Here is a 27,844-nt window from a genome sequence, read left to right as displayed (position 1 = left end):
CACAATGCATGATGTAGCGCTGGCTCCTTGCGACTCTGGGGCATCTGCATTCTGAATTATGTAGACGACTGGCTGATCCTAGCGCAGTTCCAGGAACTGGCAGTTCAGCACAGGGACATCGTCTTAGCTCATCTGTTTCTCTGGGGTTGAGGCTCAACGCCAAGAAAAGCGCCCTCTCTCCCACTCAGAACACTGTCTATCGGGGCATCATATGGAGTTCAATCTCAATGCGGGCACAACTGTCTCCCGCTAGGATTGAGTCCATTTAGATCACCCTGAGCAAAGTCAGGCTAGGTAAAGGTTCTGTTATCAGTATCAATGATTTCCAGGTCTCAGGGCGAATGTGTCCACAGTGATCCCTCTGGACCTTCTGCTCATGAGACTGTTTTTGTTGTGGCCAAAAGCCAGGGGATTTCTTCCAAGGGCCAAAACCCCTAGGCTAAATAGGGTTACGCGCCTCAGGCTTCGTTCCCTTTCTATGTGGTTCAGACCCCGGTTTTCTGCCTTGGGTCCCACTCTAGGTGCATCTTGTTGTCGCAGGCTGCTAACGACAGACGCCTCCCTGATGGGCGGGGTAGCGGCCTTAAGTGGTCGTCCAGCTTAAGGGGATAGGAGGGTCGTCAGCTCGGTTGTCACAGTCTCTGTCTCGGGTTGATGGCTGTATTTCTGGCCCTGAAATACCTCCTCCTGAGGCTGCCATGTCTTGGTGCGAGTGGACAATGCAGCGGTAGCCTCTTACATAAATCATCAAGGAGACCCACGTTCTTGTCAGCTGTATTTCTGACACGTTGGGTTCTCCTTAGGGCCCAGGGCAAGCTCCTGTCACTCAGGTCAGTTATATCCCTGGTTGCCCGTATATAGGAGCAGATTTACGGTCCATACCAACGGGGGAGTTAAGAACTCCACCCTAAGGTAGTAGTTGCCCAGAGTTCGCCAGCAAGGGTTTTTGCCTCTTACTGATAGCACCGCGCTGGCCGAACAGGGCTTGGTTCTCGGAGCTAATCTCTTCCCTCGACGGCTCGCCTTTGGCGATGCCGAACAGGAAGGATCTTCTGTCTCAGGCACAGGGCAATATTTCATCCCTGCCCCAAATTGTGGAATCTTTCATGTTTGGCCCCTAAGGGTACCAACTGAGGGACACAGGGCTCTCTCCTGAGGTTATCGAGACCTTTTAAATGCCGGGCTTTTTCCACTTGGAACAAGTTTGGGTGAGATCTTAGGGCAGAAGAGGACCTCTTTGCCTCTATGAATAGCGCAATGTCTCCTCTACTTCTCCCTGAAATCACCCAGCCCCCTTGGGTCTGGACGTTAAAACACATACATAACCCAGAATGCATTTCTTTCCCCGGTTTCTCTGCTCCCGGGAGTCTTGGCAATGTTCACCAGCAAGGGTCTTGCCTCCTATTAATGGGGCTGCGCTGGCTAAACAGGATATGGTTCTCGGAGTTAATATCTCTCCTCGACGGCTCGCCTTGGGCGATTCCGAACAGGTAGGACCTTCTTTCTCAGGCTCAGGGGGCATATTCATCCCCGGCCCGAATTGTGAAACCTTTCATGCTTGGCCCCTGTAGGGTACCAACTGAGGTTCACAGGGCTTTCTCCTGAAGTTATCGAGACCATTGCAAGCGCTAGGGCTCCCTCCCTTGGAACTGATCTGGGTAGATTTTACAGGGCAGAAGAGGACCTCTTCGCCTCTGTTGATAGCGCAATGTCTCCTCTACTTCTCCCAGAGTCACCCAGTCCCCCCCCTCGGGGGTGCTGATCGTGGTGGCGCATACATGGCACAAATGCGCCTGCATGCATTTCCTTCTAATAAGTTCAAATTACAGAACCAGCTAACTGCCAGTTTGCTTCAGTTCTGGATTTTCTGTGGAAAGAACTGTCAGCGGGCACTTGCCTCGACACTGCCAGGTTCTATGTGGCTTCCACTTCGGTTTGCCACGCCTTGGTGGGCGGGGTGCCCTCTAAGAGGCATCCTTGCTAGGACCTCTTCATAGGGTAAGACCCCCCTTTTTAAAACCTCTAGAGTCAGCGTTTGGTAGACTTCTGACTCTCAAGATGGTTTTTCATATGGCAATTACGTCTCAAAGACTTGGGTACCTACAGGCTCTGTCTCTTTTGCCGGCCTGTTTTGAGTTGCCCCAGGTAGGACCAAGAGCATTCTTTGAACCCTCACCCTGACTACCTGCCCAAGGTGCCTTTCTCGACCCTTGGCCAGTCATTCTCTAAGCCTTCTGCTCCCTGCCGTTTGTAATGCCGGAGCAGCTAAAGACTACTCAGACTTTGTCCAGTCTGTGCCCTTCAGAATTATGTCCACCGCGTTTGCTAGTGGCATAAAGTCAGGGCAGCAGTTCTTCACTTTGAAGCCGTGACCGGGTTGTCACTTTGGGTGAGGGACCTTACTGCCCGGGCCTATGAGGCGCGCGTTCAAGCTTTGCCAGTAGGTTTTAGGGCGCACTCTCCAGAGGGCTCTCCTCCTCTAAAGCCTTGGCTAGAGGTCTCCCTCTGCAGCAAGTTTGTGGTGCGGCAGGTTGGTCCTCTCCGCGCACATTCATTAAACTTTTATAGTTTGGGTGTTCTTGCCACTCTTGGCTCTTACGCCCTTGAGTTGACACCGAACAAGTTTGTGGTGCGGCAGGTTGGCACTCTCCGCACACACTAATCACATTTTATGGTTTAGATGCTTTGCTACTCCGGACTCTTATGTCCTTGAGTCGACATCTCAGCCTATGCCTAAACAAGTTTGTGATGCGGCAGGCTGGTCCTCTCCGCTCACATTCATCAGTTTTTATGACAAGTTTGTGTTGCGATAGGGTTCTCTTCGCACACATTCATCGAACTTTATGGGTTAGATGCTTTGCTACTCTGGGCTCTTATGCCCTTGAGTCGACATCTCGGCTCATGCCTGAACAAGTTTGTGATGCGGCAGGCTGGTCCTCTCCGCTCACATTCATCAGTTTTTATGACAAGTTTATGTTGCGATAGGGTTCTCTTCACACACATTCATCGAACTTTATGGGTTAGATGCTTTGCTACTCTGGGCTCTTATGCCCTTGAGTCGACATCTCGGCTCATGCCTGAACAAGTTTGTGATGCGGCATGCTGGTCCTCTCCGCTGACATTCATCAGTTTTTATGACAAGTTTGTGTTGCGATAGGGTTCTCTTCGCACACGTTCATCGAACTTTATGGGTTAGATGCTTTGCTACTCTGGGCTCTTATGCCCTTGAGTCGACATCTCGGCTCATGCCTGAACAAGTTTGTGATGCGGCAGGCTGGTCCTCTCCGCTCACATTCATCAGTTTTTATGACAAGTTTGTGTTGCGATAGGGTTCTCTTCGCACACATTCATCGAACTTTATGGGTTAGATGCTTTGCTACTCTGGGCTCTTATGCCCTTGAGTCGACATCTCAGCTCATGCCTGAACAAGTTTGTGATGCGGCAGGCTGGTCCTCTCCGCTCACATTCATCAGTTTTTATGACAAGTTTGTGTTGCGATAGGGTTCTCTTCGCACACATTCATCGAACTTTATGGGTTAGATGCTTTGCTACTCTGGGCTCTTATGCCCTTGAGTCGACATCTCAGCTCATGCCTGAACAAGTTTGTGATGCGGCAGACTGGTCCTCTCCGCTCACATTCATCAGTTTTTATGACAAGTTTGTGTTGCGATAGGGTTCTCTTCGCACACATTCATCGAACTTTGTGGGTTAGATGCTTTGCTACTCTGGGCTCTTATGCCCTTGAGTCGACATCTCAAGCTCATGTCTGAGACCTCTCGCGTTTTTGTGAGTACACTGCACAACCGTAGGGGTCCGGACAGCCCCAAGTGCGGCGGCGTGGGTATTGCGTTCCCCTAGCGCTTAGCAGCGCAACATCGTAGTGAAGCCTTTTGTAAAGGGAACGTCTCGGGTTACATGTGTAACCCTTGTTCCCTGAAAAAGGCGGAACGAGATGTTGCGCTGCTTTGCCGCACTGGGACGTCCCAGGACTGCTCTTCAAAAAGAAGTATCTGACGACACCTGGTGACGTATCCATTTATAGCCTGGCCTCAGGTGCATCTAATGATTACATCAGCCGAGGCTATAAATTCCGGTCAGTGTTCATTGACGTGTTCCACACATTATTCAGCTCGGCTCACAGCGAAAGCTGTTCCCCGTAGCGCTTAGCAGCGCAACATCTCGTTCCGCCTTTTTCAGGGAACAAGGGTTACACATGTAACCCGAGACGTTTTATTAGTTAGTTTTTTCTTGCTATGGTTGGCTCCACAGCTATAAGAAATATAAAATTAAATAAAATAACAGAATCATTTGGTGAAGTGATATGGACCCATAATGTGATCATGACCTGATACTAGTCGTGTGCTCACTAAAAATGTATTTTCCTCTAGGTTAATGTCCTATGAGGCCAGTGTAGCTCCTTCAGATTCAGAGGGTATTCATGTGCATTTTTCTTGGAACATTTTCTATACTGCTGTTATAGACAGCCCATAATTCCTTTCTCTGGGTCCATGCTTGATTGATCTTAAGTAGCTTGTTTTATATAGAACTAACTCTTTCTCCATTAATTAGGCAAACTGGGACCGGCTACCATTGAGAGAATGGATTTTATTAATCACGGCAAGGGGATGTTTGCAATCTTCTATTGCTCTTTTCTACTGAATAGAAAGCAGATACGAGCTCTTAACAAAGCCCAGAGCAAGCCTCATGCAGACAAGTGCCAGTGCGAGGGCAGGAGGCCACTCTTTCATAATGCTTAATAAAGCAAGCTTAACCTTTAGAGACCAAACATTGATATGGATGATTTTATTTATTTTTTTCGTCCACCTAAAAGGGTTTTAAAGAAAACCACTGGGTATAAAAACATTATCTATACAAATTTTGATTTGGAGATAATTTCAGGAAAATTGCAATGCTGGATTTTCAAGGTTGTAAAATTATTGTTCTCCCCTAAAAAGTGCTGTTTATATGAAAAAGCTTTAGTGCACGATTCACTTGAGGAAAGATGCAAATCAGGGAATGCAACAAACACACCTCCAAAAAATCTGTGATGAATATGAGGTTTGGTCTTGAGTGGTAGTTTGTGGTGGATGCAGAAGACCACTGTTGTCTGTTATGCAGTTTTAAGACCCCAGCACATTCACGGCAAAATGCTTCTTCGAGCAACGACATACTTTTTGCGAATATCTGAATACCCGCCACACCACTGTGGGAGGGAGGCATTTAGAGGTACACTGAAATATGAGGATGATCAAAACTACATGTAAAACATCTAATGTGTCATCAATGACTTCATGACTTTGTATAGAATTTACAAGAGATCAGTAAAAGAAGCTGTCCGCTTCAGCTTGTCAGCGGGGGATTATGCTGTAGCACGCTCTCTTTAAGGAAGCTCTGCTTAAATTTCCCCTCGACCAAAGGGGCACCTTTAGATTTGTGAAGGCCACCTTTAGATTTGTGAATGCGCTTGCTCCCCTGTAGCCCCCCGTTCTGTGCACATCAGGGCATTGCGCTAAGATGCTAACAAGCTAAACGGCCATAATATGCAAGATTGATTTTGTTATTGTAATTTATGATGACACTGTTATTACCACAAAGGTGGGGGTATAAATGAGTTGTAATGGGTAGAATACAGACAAACGAATGATGATTATAAGCATATCTTACATCCAGCAGATGTGTGAGTGGCTTTTATCTTCAGACGGCATATGAGTGAAGCAGCATATCAAACAACAGTGTGAATGGGAATCTTAGAGTATTTGAGTAGATTTTATCCCTGTTGTAAACTTATAAAACAAAAAATGGCATGACATGTTCTTGAAAAAGTCTCTGTGCAAACAATCATAAAGGTATAAGTAAATCTGCACCAGTTGCTAATAACTCCGATGTGCACACACGCCGATGTGTTCATGTTGACTGATCTTAACTGACTGTATGGGAATTAGCTGTCAGCCTCAAAGTAGGTGGGGCTCCAAGTCACACCTACTGATGATCTGAACCAATGGCAGTAAGAAGGTGTTTAGCAGCCAGTAACAAGTTTTCCTGAAAGTTTGTTCTGGCGAGCTGCTATTAACCACCGAAACAAACTCAAAAACACCTTTTCGGACAGATTTTGTTCTAAATACTGTCACAACTATTAGTTCCTTGCTTTCGTAGGAAGTGTGCCAGGATCTTTAAGGCTCTGATGCATTTATCGTGCTGTCATTTTTTATAGCCTAGAGCTAGAAAGAAGGTCGGAACATTTGCGCAATGACATGTTTGCACACATTTAGACATTGCCCACGCTGCTGGTGCCGGCGTTAGAGGAGTATGTATTTAAATATTACACACACTCTCTCCTATAAACAGGATCAAAACATTAACCAATATGACATTAAAATGTGTTATCAGTAACTACATGCCTCATTCTATGAATGGAATCCACTTGAGATCAGAAAAAGAAACTGTTTTCAATACTCAATGATTTCCTTTAATGTAAATGCAGAAGATAAAGTGTAAATTGTCATGTTTACATTCTGCATTCATGGCTCTAATGTTAACACTAACCTGCTATACCTCATCATTGAATCATGAACACAAATTCGGGCACTGGCAAGGGTGCTGATCCATTGAACATTGGGACATTTATGACTCAACAGAAATGTTGTCAGTAGGCAGTAATGTTTTGTGACTTTGGCATGCTAGATTTAAATTGTACAAAACAGTAAGTTCCTGCAATTTTGTTGCTGTGATATATTTATACTGTATAAAGCTCCTAGATCACATCTGATTTTCCACAACTCATGTTGTCTGGAGTTCTTTGTATACAGAATGTTATTAAACAGACATTATATCAATATTTTGTCTGCAGAACAATTCAAAAACACTAAAAACTGCACTACAGCCCACTGATGAGACTGTAAGTCTATCCCCTCACAGTTGTCATTCCCATTAAAAATCAAAGATGGTGCTAGTGTGGGGGCCTGGGTATCTCAGCGAGTATTAACACTGACTACTACACCTGGAGTGATGAGTTTGAATCCAGGGTGTGCTGAGTGACTCCAGCCAGGTCTCCTAAGCAACCAAATTTGCCTGATTGCTAGTGTGGGTAGTGTCACATGGGGTAACTTCCTCGTGGAAGTTATTGTTCTCGCTCTCAATGGGGCGTGTGGTAAGATGTGTATGGATCGCAGAGAGTAGCATGAGCCTCCTGTGCTGTGAGTTTCCGCGGTGTCATGCACATTGAGCCATGTAATAATATGTGCAAATTTACTGTCTCAGAAGCGGAGGCAACTGAGACTTGTCCTCCACAACCCGGATTGAGGCGAGTAACCACGCCACCACGAAGACCTGTTAAGTAGTGGGAATTGGGCATTTCAAATTGGGAGAAAAGGGGATAAAATTTATTAAAAATCCCTGGTTCACTAGTGTGAATAAGGTCTATTACTTTGCCTTGCAGAAAGTGTTTAAATTATTCTAGTGGGTCTCTGATGGTTAAATGAAGTTAAATTGATGGAAGAAGATACAATATAAAGGGCTCTCCTAAAGCCTCATTAAAGCAGAGAGCATTTCAAACCCAGTGGTTTTCTGCACTGGAGTGACTCTAATGTAGAAGAGTGTCATTAGACTGTCACCTTCTGTCCTTTTCATCTACAGGGCGAGATGTAGTTATGGGTCAGTGTGAAGTCCTGAAGGATCCTCGGTACCCGGATTGCGGCAGTAAAGTGGATGTGAGTAGACACAGAGATTTTTCAAAAACTCTCATACTCCTTTAATTTTCTCCCTTTTTCTTCCACGGTTGCCTTAGAGGAAAATAGATTGGTGAAAGCAAACAGCAGCACACAACAAATGGATTTTTGCCGGGGTGTTCAGATTGATTGATGTTGTGGTTGCTTTAGATGATGTATTTTTGTTGTTGTTTATTCTAACATACTTCATTACCATTTCAGAAAATAAGAAGGTCCTGGACTTGGGTACTTCAACAAAACTTGTTTAGCCCTTGAACCAAGTAAAATACTATAAAACAGCCATAAGTAACTACATCTATATCTTATATATTAGACTATATCTTTATATATGTGGCAGTATGCGATCAAGAGTTTACTACAATGCCAATTATGGCACTAAAACAACTACGCCACCCTGGAAATTGGCCGGGGACCCACAGATACATCAATTGCAAAACACACAGATTCACAGTGGCTGAGTCAGGTATCAGAGAAGGATAAGCGCTTCACAGATATACAATACCTCAATACATACAATAAAATGCAAAACTGGTATCTTTTAATATGCATGCATTAAAAGGAACGCATCAATCATGGAGCATGTTACACAGACACACACACGCACACACACTTTACCACATCAGAATTGGGGGATTCATCTTGCCTATCCAATAAACACAGCAACTACTCATGCTCTCACCACACAACACCAAGTCACCCGCTGTGAAAACTGCAGACCGATAGCCGAACCACCACCACACACAGAGGACTCTGGCTAATAATGGAACCCCAGCTCTGAATGGAAGAGAAAAACAGTATGAGATACAAACAAACACACAAATACACATTCCACGTAATGGTCTCAATTAAACACTTATCACATGCTGCCAGAAGGAATCAGTTTGTCACAATAATACAATCGTTCACTGGCTGATATAACTGGTTAACTCTGTCAGCCCAGCGCTGTCCTATAAAAATGTAATCTCAAACTACAATACAACAGAATACTCAAAACACATTTACAAACAAAATCCAAAGAGACATAATATTCGCAATGAAACACAATAGTAGTGACAAAACCAGTAGCTTCTCGCCACTGTACTCAAGTCTTAATGTCAATTCTGGAAAAGACTAAATTTAGATGCGTCACCACAGGCTGTGAACTCGCTATCGTTCCGGTCGTCAAGCAGACCCTCGTACACTGAAATGAGATCGTCAAGCAATTAGAGTAAAGGTACAGATCGACAGTGGATGCATCGTTCCAATAAAAGGCAGAGGAATGGTCGAAGACAGCTTGCAGAGGAGAATACAACTCCGTTCAGAAGTGCTCCAGTTCGAATAATGACTACCGGATGCAGGTAATCCTAATTCACAGGACCAGCAATGGGTCGCATAAAGCCTAACAGTGCCCACAAAGCCTGCTGCAACAACTCCTGGCCCCCGTGTCACTGTTAAAATATAATGCACATAATTTCAATTTAAGAAATCACTGTCTCGTGAACCTAACATTAAAATAAGTGTAACATACCTACGTATGGTAACTCGCACCGCCCAGTGTACTTGATGGCGTGCTAATTATGGCCTCACATTGACAAATATTTGTTCGACGTGTCTAAAGTACTCCCCAGCCACACACTGTAAATCAAATGAGTCTCAAATTACCCTCCCTCACATAATGTTCATAATGAGACTGCCACCAGTAGCTCTTACCTCCTGGACATAAACACAGCGCACCAGAAATGACGTCACTCCCGGGACCCAGAAAGACGCACTTAGTGAGATGTCAACCTCATCTCCTTTTAAATCCATTGAACGTGCCGTATCCGCCCCTAATCACTAAAATAATTGATCGCATCACCACATATATATATATATATATATATATATATATATATATATATATATACTGGCAGCCAAACATTTGGAATAGTGTACAGATTTTGCTCTTATGGAAAGAAATTGGAACTTTTATTCACCAAATTGGCATTCAACTGATCACAATGTATAGTCAGGACATTAATCATGTTAAAAATTACTATTACAATTTTAATTTTTTTTCATAACTTCTTAAACTACTTCAAAAAAATCCTCCACGTGCAGCAATAGCAGCTTTGCAGATCTTTGGCATTCTAGTTGTCAGTTTGTCCAGATACTCAGATGACATTTCACCCCACTTCCTTTAGCACTTGCCATAGATGTGGCTGTGTTGTCGAGCACTTTACAGGCTAGCTGATCCCACAAAAGCTCAATGAGTTTAAGATCCATAACACTCTTTTCCAGTTATCTGTTGTCCAAAGTCTGTGTTTCTTTGTCCACTCTAACCTTTTCTTTTTGTTTTTCTGAAAGTGTCTTTTTCTTTGCAATTCTTCCCATAAGGCCCACATTCCTCAGTCTTCTCTTTACAGTTGTACATGAAACTGGTGTTGAGCGGGTAGAATTCAATGAAGCTGTCAGCTGAGGACATGTGAGGCGTCTATTTCTCAAACTAGAGACTCTGATGTACTTATCCTCTTGTTTAGTTGTACATCTGGTTCTTCCACATCTCTTTCTGTCCTTGTTAGATCCAGTTATACTTTGTCTTTGAAGACTGTTGTGTACACATTTGTATGAAATCTTCAGTTATTTGGCAGTTTTAAGCATTGTATAGCCTTCTTCCTCAAAACAATGATTGACAGACGAGTTTCTAGAGAAAGCGGTTTCTTTTTTGCCATTTTTGACCTAATATTTACCTTAAGACATGCTTTGTGGCAACTTTGTGGCTGCTGGAAATGGGGCCTGTCTAGATTTTATCAAATTGTTTTTTTCAAATAATGATGGTGCTGTTTTTTACATCAGTAATGTCCTGACTATAATTTGCGATCAGTTTAATGCCACTTTGGTGAATTAAAGTAACAATTTCCTTCCGATACTACAAAATCTGTACATTATTCCAAACTTTTGGCTGTGTATATATTTCTCCATATTTACTGTATGTATTTGCTCTAATATGGCTTAAAAGGGGCATTGTTTTCTAATAGATTCAAGGAATATTTTCCACAGTTTTTCCACCAAATGAAAACAAAGAATACATATTTTGAATCATTTTAGTTTCTATGCCCTAATATTTTATTTTATTATAAATATTTACTGTAACTAATTGATATCATGTATACATGTACAAAATACATTTCATACATGAGAAATGCCACACATCATTTTTTATTTTTTATTTTTTTGTGTATCAATGCAAATTAATTGTTAAATCAGTGTTTTGAACCATTTTATTGAAATGGACAGCTTGCTCCCATATTCAGGAGTTGAAAGACAAAGATTGCAAAACTATTGTGAGTATTCTCTACAATGCTCAGCCCTACTATTTAACCACAATTGTGATGGAGGTGGTGAATTGGGATGGAGTTAACTCTTACAATTGTGCACTTTATTCACTGAGTCACTCTGAGGTGAATTTCCCTTACAATGATGTAACTCACTTCTCAACCACCATAGTACGATGCATCGTTGGAGAAATGAACTAGCTAGTCATGACATGTTACCAAAAACCTTGTCACTATGTTGCATATCCATCGTTCATACCACATTGTTCAACAACAAAGAGCTGTCGTTAATGACATTATGCAGGTTGTGGAGTAATAACTTCTGTGAATATTAAATCATAAAAGCTCATTTACACATAAATCAGAAAGCTATTTAATGCAAGAAAGCTGCTGAAGACAGGAAGGCTGCATGGACTGTTTAATGTGACCGATACACGTTGCACTAGTGGGGTTTCCTGCTTCTTCAGACTTCAGTGTTCCCCCGACGCACTTGAGCACATATGCACAAGCGCTTTCTTCAAAAACATATAAACAGCACTTATGCATTAACAACAACACATGAAATCTATGTTCTCCAACAGAAACCATTTGTGATAAAGTTCTTTCTTTTTTCAGCATTTAATCCCTTAAATGGCTGGATTCGCATTCATTACATTTGGAATAAATTGTTTTCTTAAATGCATGAAAACGTGGTCAAAGTGTTAATAGAATAAAAGATATATATGGAGTGAAAGATATAGAAGCCTCGATGATGTCAAATGATGTCAACACAGCAAAATAACAATAAACTGTGCTTCTAACCACAGATAAAGAGCTGTAGCTCCAACCACACAACTTTGCGATGCTGTTTGCAAATGTTTGTTAACTTAAACTACGGTTTTGGAAAAGACCAAATAATTGATCATAGTTAACTAACAATGCTTTTGGGAAAGGATGGTCAGGATTGGTTTGCTCAAACAAGATACCTTCCATCGTCCATGCACAGTGACTGTTTTATGCATGAAAGTTTAAACATTTATTCAGCACTCCCTTTCCAAATACATCTTGAAACCAGACAAATCAAACCAGTCTGTGCTAGTAAAGTACCAACATTTGGGTAAATAAACCTCAGCAAACCATCAGGGTATAAAAGCCCCTATAGATTATTATCCGCTCATAGAGGTTTTCACTGGTATTAAATTGAAGCCTTAACTCAGCCCATAACTGAGACCTGTGAAATTGGCTATACTTGGAACTAGTTTGCTACTTTCTGAAAACTGCACGGTATATTGTTTCCTGTCTACTTTTTAAAAAATAGTGGTGAAACAGTAGACATAATTCCACAATAAAAGTCCCAAACAGTGGTATAGTATGTTGTTGTTATATGATTTCATCACATTACATGCTGGCTATAAGTTATCATCTTGAAAATTAAAAACAGGTATTTTGCATTTACAATTACATTTTGTGTAAAAACTAATGGCAGATGATTAATGAATAATGATGAATTAGATGAATAATGAGTCATGAGTTAGAGATTAATTCATCATCCTCAAAATAGAAGGTCAATATGAACGCATTGCATTGTGGTATATACATTATTCCACACAGTATTCTCTGTTGTATACAGCATACTTTGATAAATGTAGTAGGTTATCCAGGTATAACACGCAGAAAGGAAGTTTTTGTACTGTGTACAGTATCATAAACTGCCAGAATAGTTAGATTAGCATTGTAGTATTCTATCCCATACATAGCAATTGTTTGCATTTCAATTATATTTTAACAGAAAAAAAGTCATAGTTCACCCAAAATCTGTAATTCTCTCATGATTTACACACTGTCCTGACATCCCTGATGTGTATGTATGTCTTTCTTCTGCTAAACACAAATACAAATTGTTAGAAGAATATTTCAGCTCTGTAGGTCCATACAATGCAAGTGAATGGGTGCCAACATTTGAAGCTCCCAAATCCACATAAAGGCAGAATAAAAGTCATCCATATGACTCCAGTGTTTAAATCCATGTGTTCAGACACAATATGATAGGTGTGGATGACAAACAGATTAATATTTAAGTCACTATTAATCACAAATTCTCCTCTCTGCCCAGTAGAGGGTCATATGCACAAATAATATCACCAAAAACAGAAGGAGAAAGTGAAGGAAAATTACTTAAATATTGGCCTGTTTCTCACCCATACCTATCATATTGCTTCAGGAGATAAGGATTTAACCACCAGAGTCGTCTTGAGTATACTTTCATGTTGCCCATATGTGGATGTTGGAACATCAACGTTTTGGCACCCATTCACTTGCACTGTGAGGACCTACAGAGCTGAAGTCTAAAAATCTTAATTTGTGTTCAGTACATGAAAGAAAGTCATACACATCTGGGATGACACGAGAGTAAATTATGAGAACATTTTTATTTTTGGGTGAACTTCCCCTTTAAGTGTTACTTATTTCTTACTGTTCAAGTGGATGAGGGCCAGATGGACATCAGATCCTTGCTACGCCTTTTATGGAGTGGACGGCTCAGAGTGCTCTTTCCTTATCTACCTTAGTGAGGTGGAGTGGTTCTGCCCCATGCTGGCTTGGAGGAACCAAAGTGGCCACCCCACAATCCACAGCCTGCCAAAGGGACAGGTGAGTGACTGAAACAGTCCATAATATTTACAATACAGAATTCACTAATCATACATTTCTATGGCTCTTTTTTAGAACCTAGTGAGATGCCTGTGTAGTCAGAATTTTAAAGGTGAAGTGTGTAATTTTTTTTATATCAAAATATGTTCTAATATCCCAGTTTATTTTTCATTGACAACTATAAGTAAGCCATTCGTGGGTTTACTTCCCTCAAAATTATAAACACTGAGCCTGCCAGGCACTATCAAAAGGTTTATTTTGAGTGGCTCGCTCACCTCCGCCCATTCCTTTCTAGCTCAACCTATAGCATGAGATCGGGACGAAGCCGCCCGACGCTGCACTACCTGTTCCGCCCCGCTGCGAGGCCCCGCCGGGTGCATCCAAAATACTCCCTTTGGTGCCCCTAGCGCAGAGCTGGGAAGCGTGGCTTTCGCTTCCCAACGCATCACGCTGGCTGCACCGGACCATTTGACTCGGTTACGCAATTCAGTTTGCCCGGCTCCCGCCCCCCTTCAGGGGCATCCCCTTTTCCGCAGTACACGGCAAGCATGCCAGTTCCCTGCGCACGGAAATCGCGACCCTCTTAGTCAAGGGCGCGGTGGAGCCCGTGCCTCCAACCGAAATGAGGAAGGGTTTCTACAGCCCTTACTTCATTGTGCCCAAGAAAGGCGGCGGCTTACGACCAATCCTGGACCTGCGAGTTTTCAATCGGGCCTTGTTAAAACTCCCGTTCAAAATGCTCATGCAGAGAAATATTCTGGCTGGTGTTCAGCATCTAGATTGGTTCGCAGCGGTAGACCTGAAAGACACGTACTTCCACGTCTCAATTCTGCCACGACACCGACGCTTCTAACGGTTCACGTTCGATGGCCAGTCATTTCAGTACAAAGTCCTCCCCTTCGGCCTGTCTCTGTCCCCTCGTGTCTTCACGAAGGTCGCAGAGGCGGCCCTTGCCCCGCTACGAGTAGCCGGCATCCGCACAGAGACCAGGTGCTCCGGCACCTCAGCCGCTTGGGGCTTCAGGTCAACTGGGAAAAGAGCAAGCTCACTCCGGTTCAGAGTATCTCTTTTCTCGGGTTGGAGTTAGACTCAGTCTCAATGACAGCACATCTCACGAGCGAGCGTGCTCAGTCGGTGCTGGACTGCCTCGCTTCCTTCAAGCCAGGCACAGTGGTCCCTCTAAAACTTTTCCAGAGGCTCCTGGGGCATATGGCATCCTCCACGGCGGTCGCACCGCTGGGGTTGATGCATATGAGACCACTCCAGCACTGGCTCCAGACTTGAGTCCCGAGACAAGCATGGCACCACGGCACGCATCGGGTAAGGATCACCCCCGCCTGCCTCAAAACACTCCGACCCTGGACAGACCTCTGCTTTTTACGGGCAGGAGTGCCCCTGCAGCAGGTGGTTGCTGGTCACAACTGACGCCTCCCGGTCCGGGTGGGGTGCCGTGTGCAGTGGGCACGCAGCAGCGGGCAGTTGGATATGGGCCCCGCTGCGTTGGAATATCAATTGCCTGGAGTTGCTGACCGTCCTTCTTGCTCTCAGGAAGTTCCTCCCGTTAGTTCGGGACAAACATGTCCTCGTGAGATCGGACAGTACCACAGTGGTGGCATACATAAATCGCAAAGGCAGCGTACGCTCACGCCACATGTCACAACTCGCCCGCCATCTCCTCCTATGGAGCCAGCAGCGACTCAAGTCGCTGTGTGCCACTCACATCCCCGGCAAGCTCAACGTCGTAGCGGACGCGCTATCACGACAACGCATGCCCGGCGGGGAGTGGAGGCTTCACCCCCAGTCGGTCCAGCTGATTTGGGAATGGTTTGGCAAGGCCCAGGTAGACCTGTTTGCCTCCCAGGAAACCTCCCACTGCCTGCTCTGGTACGCCCTAACAGAGGCTCCCCTCGGGACAGACGCGCTGGCACACAGCTGGCCCTCGGGGCTACGCAAGCACACATTTCCCCCAGTAAGCCTTCTTGCACCGGTGCTGTGCAAGGTCAGGGAGGACAAGGAGCAAGTCACGTTAGTGGCCCCCTACTGGCCCACTCGGACTTGGTTCTCGGAACTCAGACTTCTTGCGACAGCTCCTCCCTGGCGAATTCCCCTGAGAAAGGACCTCCTCTCTCAGGGACGGGGCACACTCTGGCACCCGCACCCAGACCTCTGGAACCTCCAGGTCTGGTCCCTGGACTGGATGCGGAAGGGCTTACCGACGACCGTTGTGACTACAGTCAACCAAGCCGGAGCCCCCTCCACCAGGCACCTTTACGCCCTAAAGTGGCGCTTGTTCGCAGATTGGTGTTCTTCCCGAACTGAAGACAGTGCTCCTGTTCCTACAGGAGAGGCTGGACAGGAGGCTGTCCTCATCCACCCTCAAGGTGTATGTTTCTGCCATTGCCACCCACCACGATCCTGTAGACGGCAAGTCTTTGGGTAAGCACGACTCGATCCTCAGGTTCCTGAGAGGCGCCCGGAGGTTGAATCCCTCCCGGCCAGGCCTAGTTCCCTCCTGGGATCTCTCGGTAGTCTTGGCAGGACTCCAGAGACCTCCCTTCGAGCCGCTTGAATCAATTGGACTCAGGGCCCTCTCTCTTAAGACGGCCCTGCTGATCGCGCTCGCCTCTATCAAGAGGGTTGGGGACCTGCAAGCGTTCTCTGTCAGCGACACTTGCCTGGAGTTCGGTCCGGTGGATACGTCTGTGATCCTAAGACTGCGACCGGGCTATGTGCCCAAGGTTCCTACCACACCCTTCCGAGATCAGGTAGTGAACCTGCAAGCGCTGCCCCAGGAGGAGGCAGACCCAGCCCTTTCGTTGCTATGCATAGCATTTCGTTGCTAAATGCTATGCATTTACCTGGACCGCACACAGAGCACCAGACGCTCTGAGCAGCTCTTTGTCTGCTTTGGGGGACGGCAGAAAGGGAATGCCGTCTCCAAACAGAGGCTTGCCCACTGGGTTGTCGACACTATCACACACTGGCTTATCACACCCAGGCTGTGCCCCTACCCTTGCGGGTCCGAGCTCACTCAACAAGGGGTGTTGCGTCCTCGTGGGCACTGGCCAAGGGCACCTCCCTAGCAGATATCTGTAGAGCCGCGGGTTGGGCAACACCCAACACCTTCACAAGGTTTTACAACCTCTGCGTCGGGTCGGTGTTTTGTCAGGTCCGAGCCCGTAGAACTCGGTAACACGTAGACCGACCGGCCGGGTGGATCGCTTCCGCCCAGCGCCCTTTTCCTGACGTCAAGGTAAAGTAGTGCGCCTTCTTCCCAGGGCGCCCCACTCCGAGTCGGGACCCTGGTCGATTCCTCCCCAGCCCTCCGGGTCAGCGGTTCAGCGGAGGAACTCGCCGACCCAAGCCACTGCGGGTACCCTGATGGCTACCCTGTACTGGTATAGGTGCTCCACAGGTAAGGCCTCCTGCTCGGACTCCCCCTGTGTGTAGTTCCACGGTTCTGTCCCCTTACGAGCGGACCCCCGTGTCTCCCTTAGGCAGTTACAGCTGCCCCAGTCACCGTGCTATAGCAACTCCCCCCTTTCGAGGCTGGATCTACCACCACACCATACTTTCCACACGAGCCCTAAGACGGCCGTGTGACGTGTCTACCACTTTTCCTCCCCAAGAAAAAGGGCAGGTGTGGTCTCCGCAGGGTCTGGGTAAGACCCCCTTCCCTATATGCGTGTAAGGGCCCCGGCCGTGATTGCTCTATGCGAGAAACATGTTGGCAAACATCGCCTTGTTCCCCTACCAGGGTAACTAGAAGGATTCCGATGTTCTTATGGTGCATTGGGGAAGGGTACGTGCAGCCAGGTACAGACGATGCGCGGCACTGGATGAAATCCCTGCCCGCCTCTGTATCGGCGGTTCACGTACACGGTTCAGCGCATGGCAAGATTGGAATGGGTCCCCTAGTGTCACTTCTCCGACACAACGTGGAGAGAGCGACAGAAGGGGAACGTTTGGTTACGTATGTAACCTACGTTCCCCGAGGGAGGGAACGACATGTTGTGTCTTTCCTCCGCCATGTCGCTGAACCGAGCCACTGTTGTGGCCAGACCATTTCCGGCTCCTCAGAAAAATCCTGAATGAACTCCCGTATTTGCGCCGCTTAAATACCCATATGTCCGGGGGCGGGACATGCAAATACCGGCTGCCAACTCTCATTGGCCTTTTTTCATAGATCAGAGGTGGATATCGGCGCTCAAGAGAGACCCCTAGTGTCGCTTCTCCGACACAACGTGTCGTTCCCTCCCTCGGGGAACGGAGGTTACATACATAACCAAACGTTTTTCCGGTACGGATGACCTGGGTTCAATTCCCTCTGTTGCCCCAGTTTTTCCCATCTTGTTTCATGTCTCCACTCTTAATATATCCTTTAATACTACTTAGTATGATGTATAAAAATAAAGGTTGATTTTTTCACAGTGATTTGGTCACTGTGAAGGTTGGGGAATTTAGATAAAGGTTTTATCCTAGTAATATTAACCATGGTTTTACTATATTAATATTGTAGTAACCATGTTTTTTGTAGAGGCAAATGTTTTAATGCGATTAATCATGGTGTTATTACAGTATTATGGTGCTAATATAGTAACCATGTTTTATTTTTGTGGTTACAATGAATTTACTACAAGATACAGTGGTGATACTATGGTTAGTAGTATTAAAACCATGGTTAATTTCTGTAAGCAAAGGTTAGGGTTAGGTTTAGGGGTAGGCTCTCTGTGGGACTCCACATAGGTGATTGGTTTGCTCTTGAGAGCACCAATCACCTATGCTTTATTCAGAAAAGGCCAATGAAAATTGGCAAATGGAATTTGCATGCTGCTCTCTGCACCGAATATACGGGTATAAAAGGAGATGGCGAGCACCACTCATTCAGACTTGTACTTCAGAGCCGAGTGTATATGTGTGTTCATCCCGTCACATTGCTGTCTGCTGGAATAACAGCGCATATCAGTGGTCACCCTTGCATGGTCAAGCATTATGCTTCCCCCTGGGTACTTCGGCGAGTGAGACCACAGCTGTAAAAGAGTTTATTCTAAACGATTACATTTCCTCTAAAAGAGCTACCACAAATGATTGCCATCTTTTTAAAGATGTCTTTTTGCCTTTGTGCTACTGGGTGTGGCCGCTATCTCTCCCCACCATATAGCTACGAGTGCTTGGGTCGCCAGCACGACAAGGCAGCTTTTGTGTAGGGGTCATGTTCCCACTGTGAGAACATGCCTATGAGAATGTTGTGGTCGTGGCTGTCTTCATTCTTTGTGAATCAGAGAGCCACTGTGGCTGCTGCCAGCCCAGTCCATCTTGGGTTGAAACTCAGACGGCGGATGTGGATATCGGAACGTTTCCGCTGGACCCCACGGTCCTCCCACCCACCAGCATGCTCGTTCAACCCGGTAGACCCAGGGATGAGGTGACTGACTGGCCTGTCCCAGGTGAGCGCATGGGCCCCACTTCCGTCCCTGGATCAGCACGAGGTGAGTACCCTCGTAACATCAACGGGTGCCTTCTGGGAGTCTTTCGTTTTACAGCCCCTATTTTATCGTGCCCAAAGGGGGTGGGGGGGGTGCACCCAATTCTGGATCTGCGTGCCTTGTTCAAGATGTTGGCACAGAAGCGCATCCTGGCGTCAGTATGACATAAGGATTGGTATTTTCACATATTGATCATTCCTCAACACAGACCCTTTCTTTGGTTTGCCTTCGAGGGATGAGCATGCCAGTACAAGGTCCTCCCTTTTGATTTGTCCCTGTCTCTACGCGCAGAGCATATCTTTTCTCTGTATGGAGTTAGACTCAGTCACCATGATGGAATGCCTTACGAATGAGCGTGCACAGTCGGTGCTGGCCTGCCTGAAAACATTCAGATGGAAGGTAGCGGTGTCATTGAAACAATTTCAGAGGCTTATGGCATATGGCATCCTTGGCAGCGGTACTCCCCCTCGGGTTGAAGCATATGAGACTGCTCCAGCACTGGCTACAGACTTGAGTCCAGAGGTGGGCATGGCACCATGGCACCCAGCATGTGACTATCATGCCACAGTGCCACCAAACTTTCAGCCCTTGGTCAGATCTTGCATTTCTACGGCAAACCTATTGGGCTCTTTTTTCAGTCACTTTAATTTTTCCATCTCTTATCGCCTTGGTTCCAAAAACATCAAACCGGACACCTTGTCTCGTATTTTTGATTGTTCAGAATGACCTATCTTCTCCAGAACGATCGTCCCTACCAAGGTTATGGTGGCGGCAGTGTCCTGGGAGATTGAGTCGAAGGTCCACACGGCCTTATATCTAGTAACGCCCCTGCTTAAAACCCCACTGGGCCATTTGTTTGTGCCAGAGTTTGTCTGTCCAGACATTATCATTTGGTTTCATTCCTCCAAAGTAGTCTGTCACCCTGGAGTTGGGTGCATCCTGGCCCTGGTCAGACATAGATTTTGGTGGTCATGCATGGCCAGTTATGTTCGTCAGTTCATGGTCGCCTGTTCGGTCTGTGCTTGTTCTAAGACTTCCAGTTTGCCCCCAGTGGGATTTTTCAGCCGCTGTTGGTGCCTTTGAGACCCTGGTCCCATATTGCCCTCGATTTTGTTACTGCCCTCCCTCACTCCCAGGGATTTACAGTCATCTTGACCCTAGTGGACCGGTTCTCGAAGGCAGCACATTTCATTCCTCAACCCAAATTACCTTCTGCTAAAGAGACAGCGACTGCTGTCTTTGACCACGTCTTATGAATTCATTGCCTCCCAACAGATGTGGTCTCTGACAGGGGGCCCCAATTTTTTCCAAATTTTAGAGGGAGTTTTGTCGGTTACTGGGGGCTACTGTCAGTCTTACCTCTGTGTTCCATCCTCAGAGCAATGGGCAGGCTGAGCAAGCAAATTAGGATCTGGAGAGAAATTTACAGTGTTTGGCTTCCCACAATCCCTCTTCTTCGAGACAGCAACTTGCGTGGGTGGAGTACGCACACAAATCTTTGCCAGTTTCATCCACGGGCCTATCTCCATTTCGGACTAGTTTAGGTTACTAAACTCGCTGTCCCCTCTGCCCATGCATTCATCCAGAGGTGCTGTCGCATCTGGAAGAGAGCCAGACAGACTCTCATTTAGGTGGGACACCGCACTAAGGCCAAAGCCGATCGCCACCAATCTAAGCCTCCCGTCTACTTAGTAGATCAAAAAGTGTGACTTTCTTCTAAGGATATTCCTTTATGTTCCATCTCCAATAAATCTGTTACAAAGATTCTTAGCCCGGTAACAGTCCATCTAAAATTGCCTCCAGGGTACAGGAGGGTCCACCCCACTTTCCACATCTCTAAAATTAAGCCTATTTTTTACTCTATGATAAATCCGCCCATTCCTGTTCCTCCACCGCTGCGTATCGTAGATGGGGAACCCACTTATTCGGTAAAGCGTATTCTGGATTCCAGGTGGAGGGGGTGCAGGTTCCAGAATTTGGTGGACTGGGAAGGTTACAGTCCAGAGGAAATACTTCATCATTCCCTCATTGACAGGTTCAAACAATGCCAGGTCTCTGGCATGAAGGGAGTGGGTACTGTCAAGGAAGGATTCAGCCCCGGTTTGTTTTGTGTGTCTTCGTCGTGTTGTTGGGGGTGTGGCGTTATTTATGCAGCAGCGTTGCTCAGCAATGCTTATTACCAGTTGCCTGATTAACACGACACCTGCATGCTATCTCCTTTCCCTTTATAAGCAGCCCTTTGTGTTAGTTGTGTTTGTCAGATCGTTCTTGTGTGCTGTGCTTTTTGTTCTCTCCCATGCTCATGTTTTTTGTTAGATTTACCTTTTACCTGTTTTCATGTGCTCCAGTCTAATATTTGTCTCATTATTCTCTGCATTTGGTCTTCTCTACCTTCATCATCCCACCTCACTGCAGTCATTGCCTGTCAAGCTTCGTCGTCTTCATCATCATCTTCGCCATTGGACTTCTCTTGCTGTTTTTCACCTGCTGTGTTAACTACCCAATTATTCATTAAATGTCATTTAAACTGTTACCTGCATCTGTGTCCTCCATTTATCCTGACATATATATATATATGTATATGTATATATATATATATATATATATATATATATATATAAATATACATAGATTGTTCATGATAACTTATGCATCTTAAATCAGAACTTAAATCAGATTCGAAAAGAAAAATCTGATCTCATATGTGTTTTGCTGTTTACACATGCAACAAGTTCTGAACTATGCTAGCTAGATAACAGTGAAAAAAATTGGAATTGTTTGAACGTGCAATGCTGCCTAAGTGTGTAGTGTGCTTTCTCACCTGGTTAGGTTCTCTCACAGTGTTGTTTCAAGTGAAAGAGTTCAAGCTGTTAACTCTTATACACATAACATCACAGAACTCTGCAAGGGCTGAAATGAGAAATCATATTTTTTTCCCCCAAGTAGCATGTAGCATTCCCCTGCCAGGTGAAATGACCTCCCTAAATTCCACACTGCTGTTCCCAGCATGATTTTGAATTGTTTAAAACTATTTCATAATCTGTCTTTCTCATATTACACTTCTTTCATTTAAAGTACCATAGCTGGCAATATTGCTCTTTTCTCTCACCTTGTCTCTCTTTCTAAAGGCATTTCTCCGCTTCGATTTGGCTGTTCTGTTGGAGCAGGTCGGCTCGGGAAAAGAATCTTTAAGCTTCATGAGGAGGCGAATGCGCAGATTGGCTGCACAGTGGGCTGCAGCTGCTCGCAGACTTGATGAACGTCTGCACAGTCAATACAGAGAACAGAAGAGGGTGAGCTGTCACACTGTCTAAAGAATGTAAATTAAAGGCGTGATAGGATATAATGAGGTTTACTGGCAAACCTTTACAATAAGATTCAATACGTTAACTTTAGGTTATCATTTTTGCAATGTATTATGAATTTGCAATGAAAAATTATTTTTACAGCATTTATTAGTATTGGTTAACTTTAATTTATAAATATGCTATTTCTTATTATTACTTAATATCAGTTGATAATGTATGTTATTTCTTTTATAAATGTATAATGTATGTAAAATGTATTAACCTTAACCATAATTAATAAATGCTGTTATTTTTGCTAATTGTTAGTTCATACAACCTTATTGTAAAGTGTTATTGGTGAACTTGCAAAATAATGCCTTCTTTAGCTATATTTGGATTGGAGTAGTTTTCTAAACCAGTGGTTCTCAACTGGTTGTGCCTCAAGAGCTGAGGCCAGATTCACAAAAATATTCTTAAAAAAAAATAAAAATAAGAAAGTTCTTAAAAATAAGATAAATTATAAGAAGTTTGTAAGTGTTTGTAAATGTTTTCTTAAGGACGTCTTAATTTTTTTCATAAGAATAAAATGACAGGCTATAACATTGTCCGATTATACAGTACTATCCAGCTCATGGGCTGCCTTGTGTAATACAACTAGGGTGACCAGATGGCCATGACAAAAAAATTAGGACATATCTTCTCATTCCTGGTTTCTTTGACCAAAGACTTAAGACTCGGAGATCTTCAGAAGCAACTATAGATAAAGTGTATTTTATAGAAAATAAAAAACACTGTAATATTTATTGCCCTGGGAACACGCAGTCCACAAAAAGTCTGTAAAAATTCTAATATGCTTGTTTCGGATGGGATTCAAATCAATGAGATGCTCTGGTAATTATTACATTGCCCCACATCCCCGGATAAAACAAATCTCATCCGAATAAGGTTTATGATATCACATGACTCGTTGATACAGGGTTGCGATTTTACTGACGGTATGTCAGAGGATGTATATTATAGAAAGGGAATTAATTTTTTGTTTTTTGATTACTTTGACCTGTGCTGTTCGAATATTATAATCCCTCCGTCCCTGGTTTTTGGCTTCTAGTGGGTGAGTAAACTTTTTTTTATTGTCGTAGAGGCAGCAGCAGAGGTGGGAGGTGGTGATGAGGGGAAAATTTAGCACAGGGGAAAAAACCCCGCTGATTCTGTGACTGCAAGAATGAACGATTCTCATTATCATCACAAGTTTCTTACTACAGAAAAACCACAAAGCAAAGCAATGATAATTTTCATTAAATATTAGGCTAAAACTGATTATGTGGACAAAAGGTGTCCCGACTGCAACTCTGTCAGGACGTGGGACACGACTCGTAAAATCGCACTGGCCTATTTTTTTCAGGATGATCTGGTCACTCTAAATACAACAAATTCAATACTTCAACTCTGGTAAATCATTACAATAAATTGATCTATCTTAACCTCTTTTTTAATGTAGCAAGCACCTCACAATATTGTTTTTAAATGTAAAATGTGTTAGTTGTGTTAGATTAACAACATTACACATCATATAGGGCTTACAAGTATTAAAATGTTGCATTGCCTAATATCTGTGACCCTCTCCATCGTTTTGATGCGCTTTGACCCAGAAACACATTTCAAGTTTAATGTCTAAAGTAAAAAATGACCTTCCTTATGATATAATTATTATGATTCCATGGACCCTAAAGATCGCAGAGAGAGCAACATGCAGTGCATCTGTTTGAATTAACCAGCATGACTGGCCACCAGATTAAGAAGCTTCAAAACAACATTTATTGTTGGAAATTCATGATAACATAAACATGGTTTGAAAGCTGAAATTAAAACTAAGTCAAAAACATGTAAAATGACATTTCTTCATAAACAGCCCTTTGTGACTTTCGACTCTACATGATAGAACGTGTCATATTTGAAACAACACAGTAAAATAATGAAACACTTTAGGATTTAAGACAAGGGTGAGGTTATCCTAATTTTAACCTGCTATTAAAGAAAAATGTTTGTGCTTTTTTCCCCCGATAATTATAAAGTTTTTTTCTCAAGAACAAGAATATTGTGAATAAAACGTTTTTTTTTTATTAAATTCCTAAATGCAACTCTTAAAAAATTATTAATTGTTATTCTTAAGAATAAAATGACAAGCTTTGACGTTGTCTGATTATACACTACTGGCCAGCTCATGGGTTGCCTTGTCTAATACAGCAAATTCATGGTAGAATCGTAATGATAAATCTATCTATTAAGCTTATTTTTTAAGTAGCAAACATCTCACAATAATTTTTTTTATGTAAATGCTGGATGCTTCTATTAACTTGTGAATCGTGGAGAGAGAGCACAACATTGAATTGACTTGATTGGTCACCACATTAAGAATAAAGCTTCAAAACAATATTTATTGTTTGAATTTATTGTTCCCTATCAAAAAAAAAAAAAAGTATAGCCACACTTTGATGCTGCACAGATTTAGCGTTTTGGGAACATCTTTAGGACTCCCGAGCTGTGAATATTTGTGCAACACGTCAATTAAATGTACTAGAATTTATAGCCTCTGCCGGTGACATCATCAGGATGCGGGTTACGTGCCACGCGCTTCTTACCCTTTCTATGTGGTTCAGACCCTGGTTCCTCACTTTGGTCCAAATCTAGGTGCGTCTTGCAGTCGCAAATTGCTAACGCCAGACGCCTCCCTGACGGGCTGGGGAGCGGTATTAAGTGGTCGTCCAGCTCAAGGGGAATGGGAGGGTCATCAGCTCAATTGGCACATCAACATCAACTCACTGCGAGAACATGACCATGGCAACGTTGCTGTCATGGCTTGCCTTTGTAAGAAAGCAAGCCACCCTGGCGGCTCCCGCCTCGGTCCTTCAACCTACGGGTATGAGTAAGCGCAGCTAGCATTGGGGGCAATTTGGGTACCTCAATGGGACCACCCCATTCTTGACGTTGCTGTGTCCGGTGCGTGCTTTCCGCATCTATTTGGATCACACGCAGAGCTTTAGAGCCTCTGTGCAGCTCTTTGTCTGCTTTGGTGGACAGCAGAAAGGAAGTGCTGTCTCCAAGCAGAGGATCGTCCACTGGGTCATTGATGCCATAGCGATGGCATATCACACCCAGCACGCCGCCTCCCACAGGGCTACAAGGCCATTATACCAGGTGTGTGGCGGCCTCCTGGGCTTGACCAGGGGCACTTCTCTATCAGACATGACAGGCATTTCACCTCCCCTGAGCTGAAGACCTGTGCTGTTGCTCCCAGTAGTGTTCACAAAATTTGTTCCCTGGATGACTTCCTCCAGTTTGTGGAGAAACTCGCTGCCGGCTCAGTATGTGCTAACTAAGCCCTGTACTGGTGTAGGTTCTCCGCATGTGCTGGTTCCCTGTAGGTAACCCTATGCAATGTATATCTTCCGCTAAATCGTTTCCCTGTTGGTAAATGGCTTCTTCCTTGGACAGAGGCCCCTCTGCCCCAGTCACCATGTTTGTAGAAACTCCTCCCCCTGTTGGTTAGAACCTACCATGGGACTTCTCCACATGACATATTTCCGACAAGGCACGGCAAGACCTTGTGACGTATTTCCAATCAAAATACCCCCTCTGGGTGGGTTGTGGTCTCCATGGTGTCTACCACTTTGGAGTGACCCCCCCCAACGTAGACACTGGCGGTCCCAGTCGGTTAATAAATTTCACTCTTTTTGGGGAGAAAAAAAAAGAGACCACAACCGGGCTAGCCTGTCCCTATTTTTTGGGCAGTCAACTTGTTGTTGGGCCATTTGACGCTCATAAAAGTGTTTGGGGAGGTTGCGTGTCAGCCTGGTGCACTGTCTACGTGGAACACAGTAGTCTGCCTGTCTCGCACCACATTCTTGTAACACAGTTCAGCTAGTTATGGTGTTTTGTATAGGGACACCTAGTGTCACTTCATCGACACAACGTAGAGTGAGTGACAGATAGGGAATGTCCGTAACCTCCGTTCCCTGATGGAGGGAATGAGACGTTGTGTTCCTCCTGCCACAACGCTGGACTACCTGCTGAAATGGCCGGGATCTTCTATCGGCTCCTCAGCACAAAATCTAAATGAGCGGTTCGTATGCCAGCTCTTTTATACCAGTATGTTCGGAGGAGTGGCATGCAAATACCACTCTCCAATTCCCATTGGCCTTTTAGCAAATATCAGAGGTGTCTCGAGCTCCCGAGAGTGACCCCTAGTGTAATTTCATAGACACAATGTCTCATTCCCTCCATCAGGTAACTGAGGTTAAGGAAATAACCAGTATGATAACATATTAAGAAAAAAGATAAGAACATTCAACTTTAAGACTGAATATATATACAAAATATTCCTTACTTTTTCTTAAGTTTGGAAATGAAGAAAAAACTGGAAGTTAAGAAGAATTTTCTTAAGAACGTTTCATGAATCTGGCCCCAGGCTCGAATTCTTCACTGGTTTCCCAGATACCTTATCCCAGATAGAGATACTCTCTAACCAAGAGGTTGAAGGCCCCCAGTCTTTTCAGACATGCTCACTACAGCGGAGGTCTTGTATATCCTACCTGAGCACCAGTACTCACTAAACGATCTGAGAGTCTTACTGTAAGTTCTGCTCTCAGCACTGATACACTCACTATATTCTTATCTGAGGGTCTCATGCATCCTGCTCTTTTGTTGTGCAGCGATAACCTTTCAGTTTACCAGTTTACCCCATTTCCTTGTTTATTGATTTACAATCGGGAGGTCCTTATCAGATGCAGCAGTGGGCGACTCTTCAAACAAAGTTAAACATAAGCTTATGTACATTACATTGCATGATGACATTCCATTGTACTTGCTTACTTCATTCAGATTGGTTCAAATCTTATTTTTAAGTAAAAAGTCCCTGTTCTACACAGAGATATTCATAAGCATTCAAATGTCTAAGCTGGTCCTAGTTCCTCAATTCACAGCATAATTTTCCATTAATTCTATAAACATTTCCTGAAAATGAATACACTTTTTTTATTGAAAAAAATATATATAATAATAATAATAATAATATAAATAAATAGCATTAAAGATTATTAGCAGTATAGTTTGTATGGAGGTACCATTTCTGTTTTTCAAAACTCAGTGTGATTGTTTTCTCAGACTTATTGTTTTCATTTTATATCCCAGTACCAAGGCTGAATAAACAACTTCAAACACATTAGATTAAATTAAATGAGTCTCTCAGCATGCTACAGACCAGATATACACTCTGAATGAACTCTCATTCATTTTAGAGAGCAGAATTTTATCTGTCACACAGAAAAGTGGTTTTATGTGAAGAGGTTGACTGTGACTATGAAAAAGCCATTTGCTTTGAGTGAAGTATGCTGCTTGTGCTGTAGACTGGTGATTATTACTGCATTTCC

The 27,844-nt window shown here is 44.2% G+C and overlaps 1 protein-coding gene across 1 annotated transcript in view; it reads left to right on the top strand.

Annotated features, from left to right (window-relative positions):
- The window catches only part of LOC127648066 (alpha-1,6-mannosylglycoprotein 6-beta-N-acetylglucosaminyltransferase B-like), a 206,345-nt gene that overhangs the window by 73,063 nt on the left and 105,438 nt on the right, over window positions 1–27,844 (top strand). The window contains 3 exon segments of the mRNA XM_052132658.1: window positions 7,656–7,706; window positions 13,478–13,645; window positions 22,260–22,424. Of these exon segments, the coding sequence (XP_051988618.1) occupies window positions 7,656–7,706; window positions 13,478–13,645; window positions 22,260–22,424 (384 nt within the window).

The sequence above is a fragment of the Xyrauchen texanus genome, chromosome 8 (genome assembly GCF_025860055.1).
Source record: "Xyrauchen texanus isolate HMW12.3.18 chromosome 8, RBS_HiC_50CHRs, whole genome shotgun sequence".
Lineage (NCBI taxonomy): Eukaryota > Metazoa > Chordata > Actinopteri > Cypriniformes > Catostomidae > Xyrauchen > Xyrauchen texanus.
This window is presented reverse-complemented; position numbering and strand designations above follow the sequence as displayed.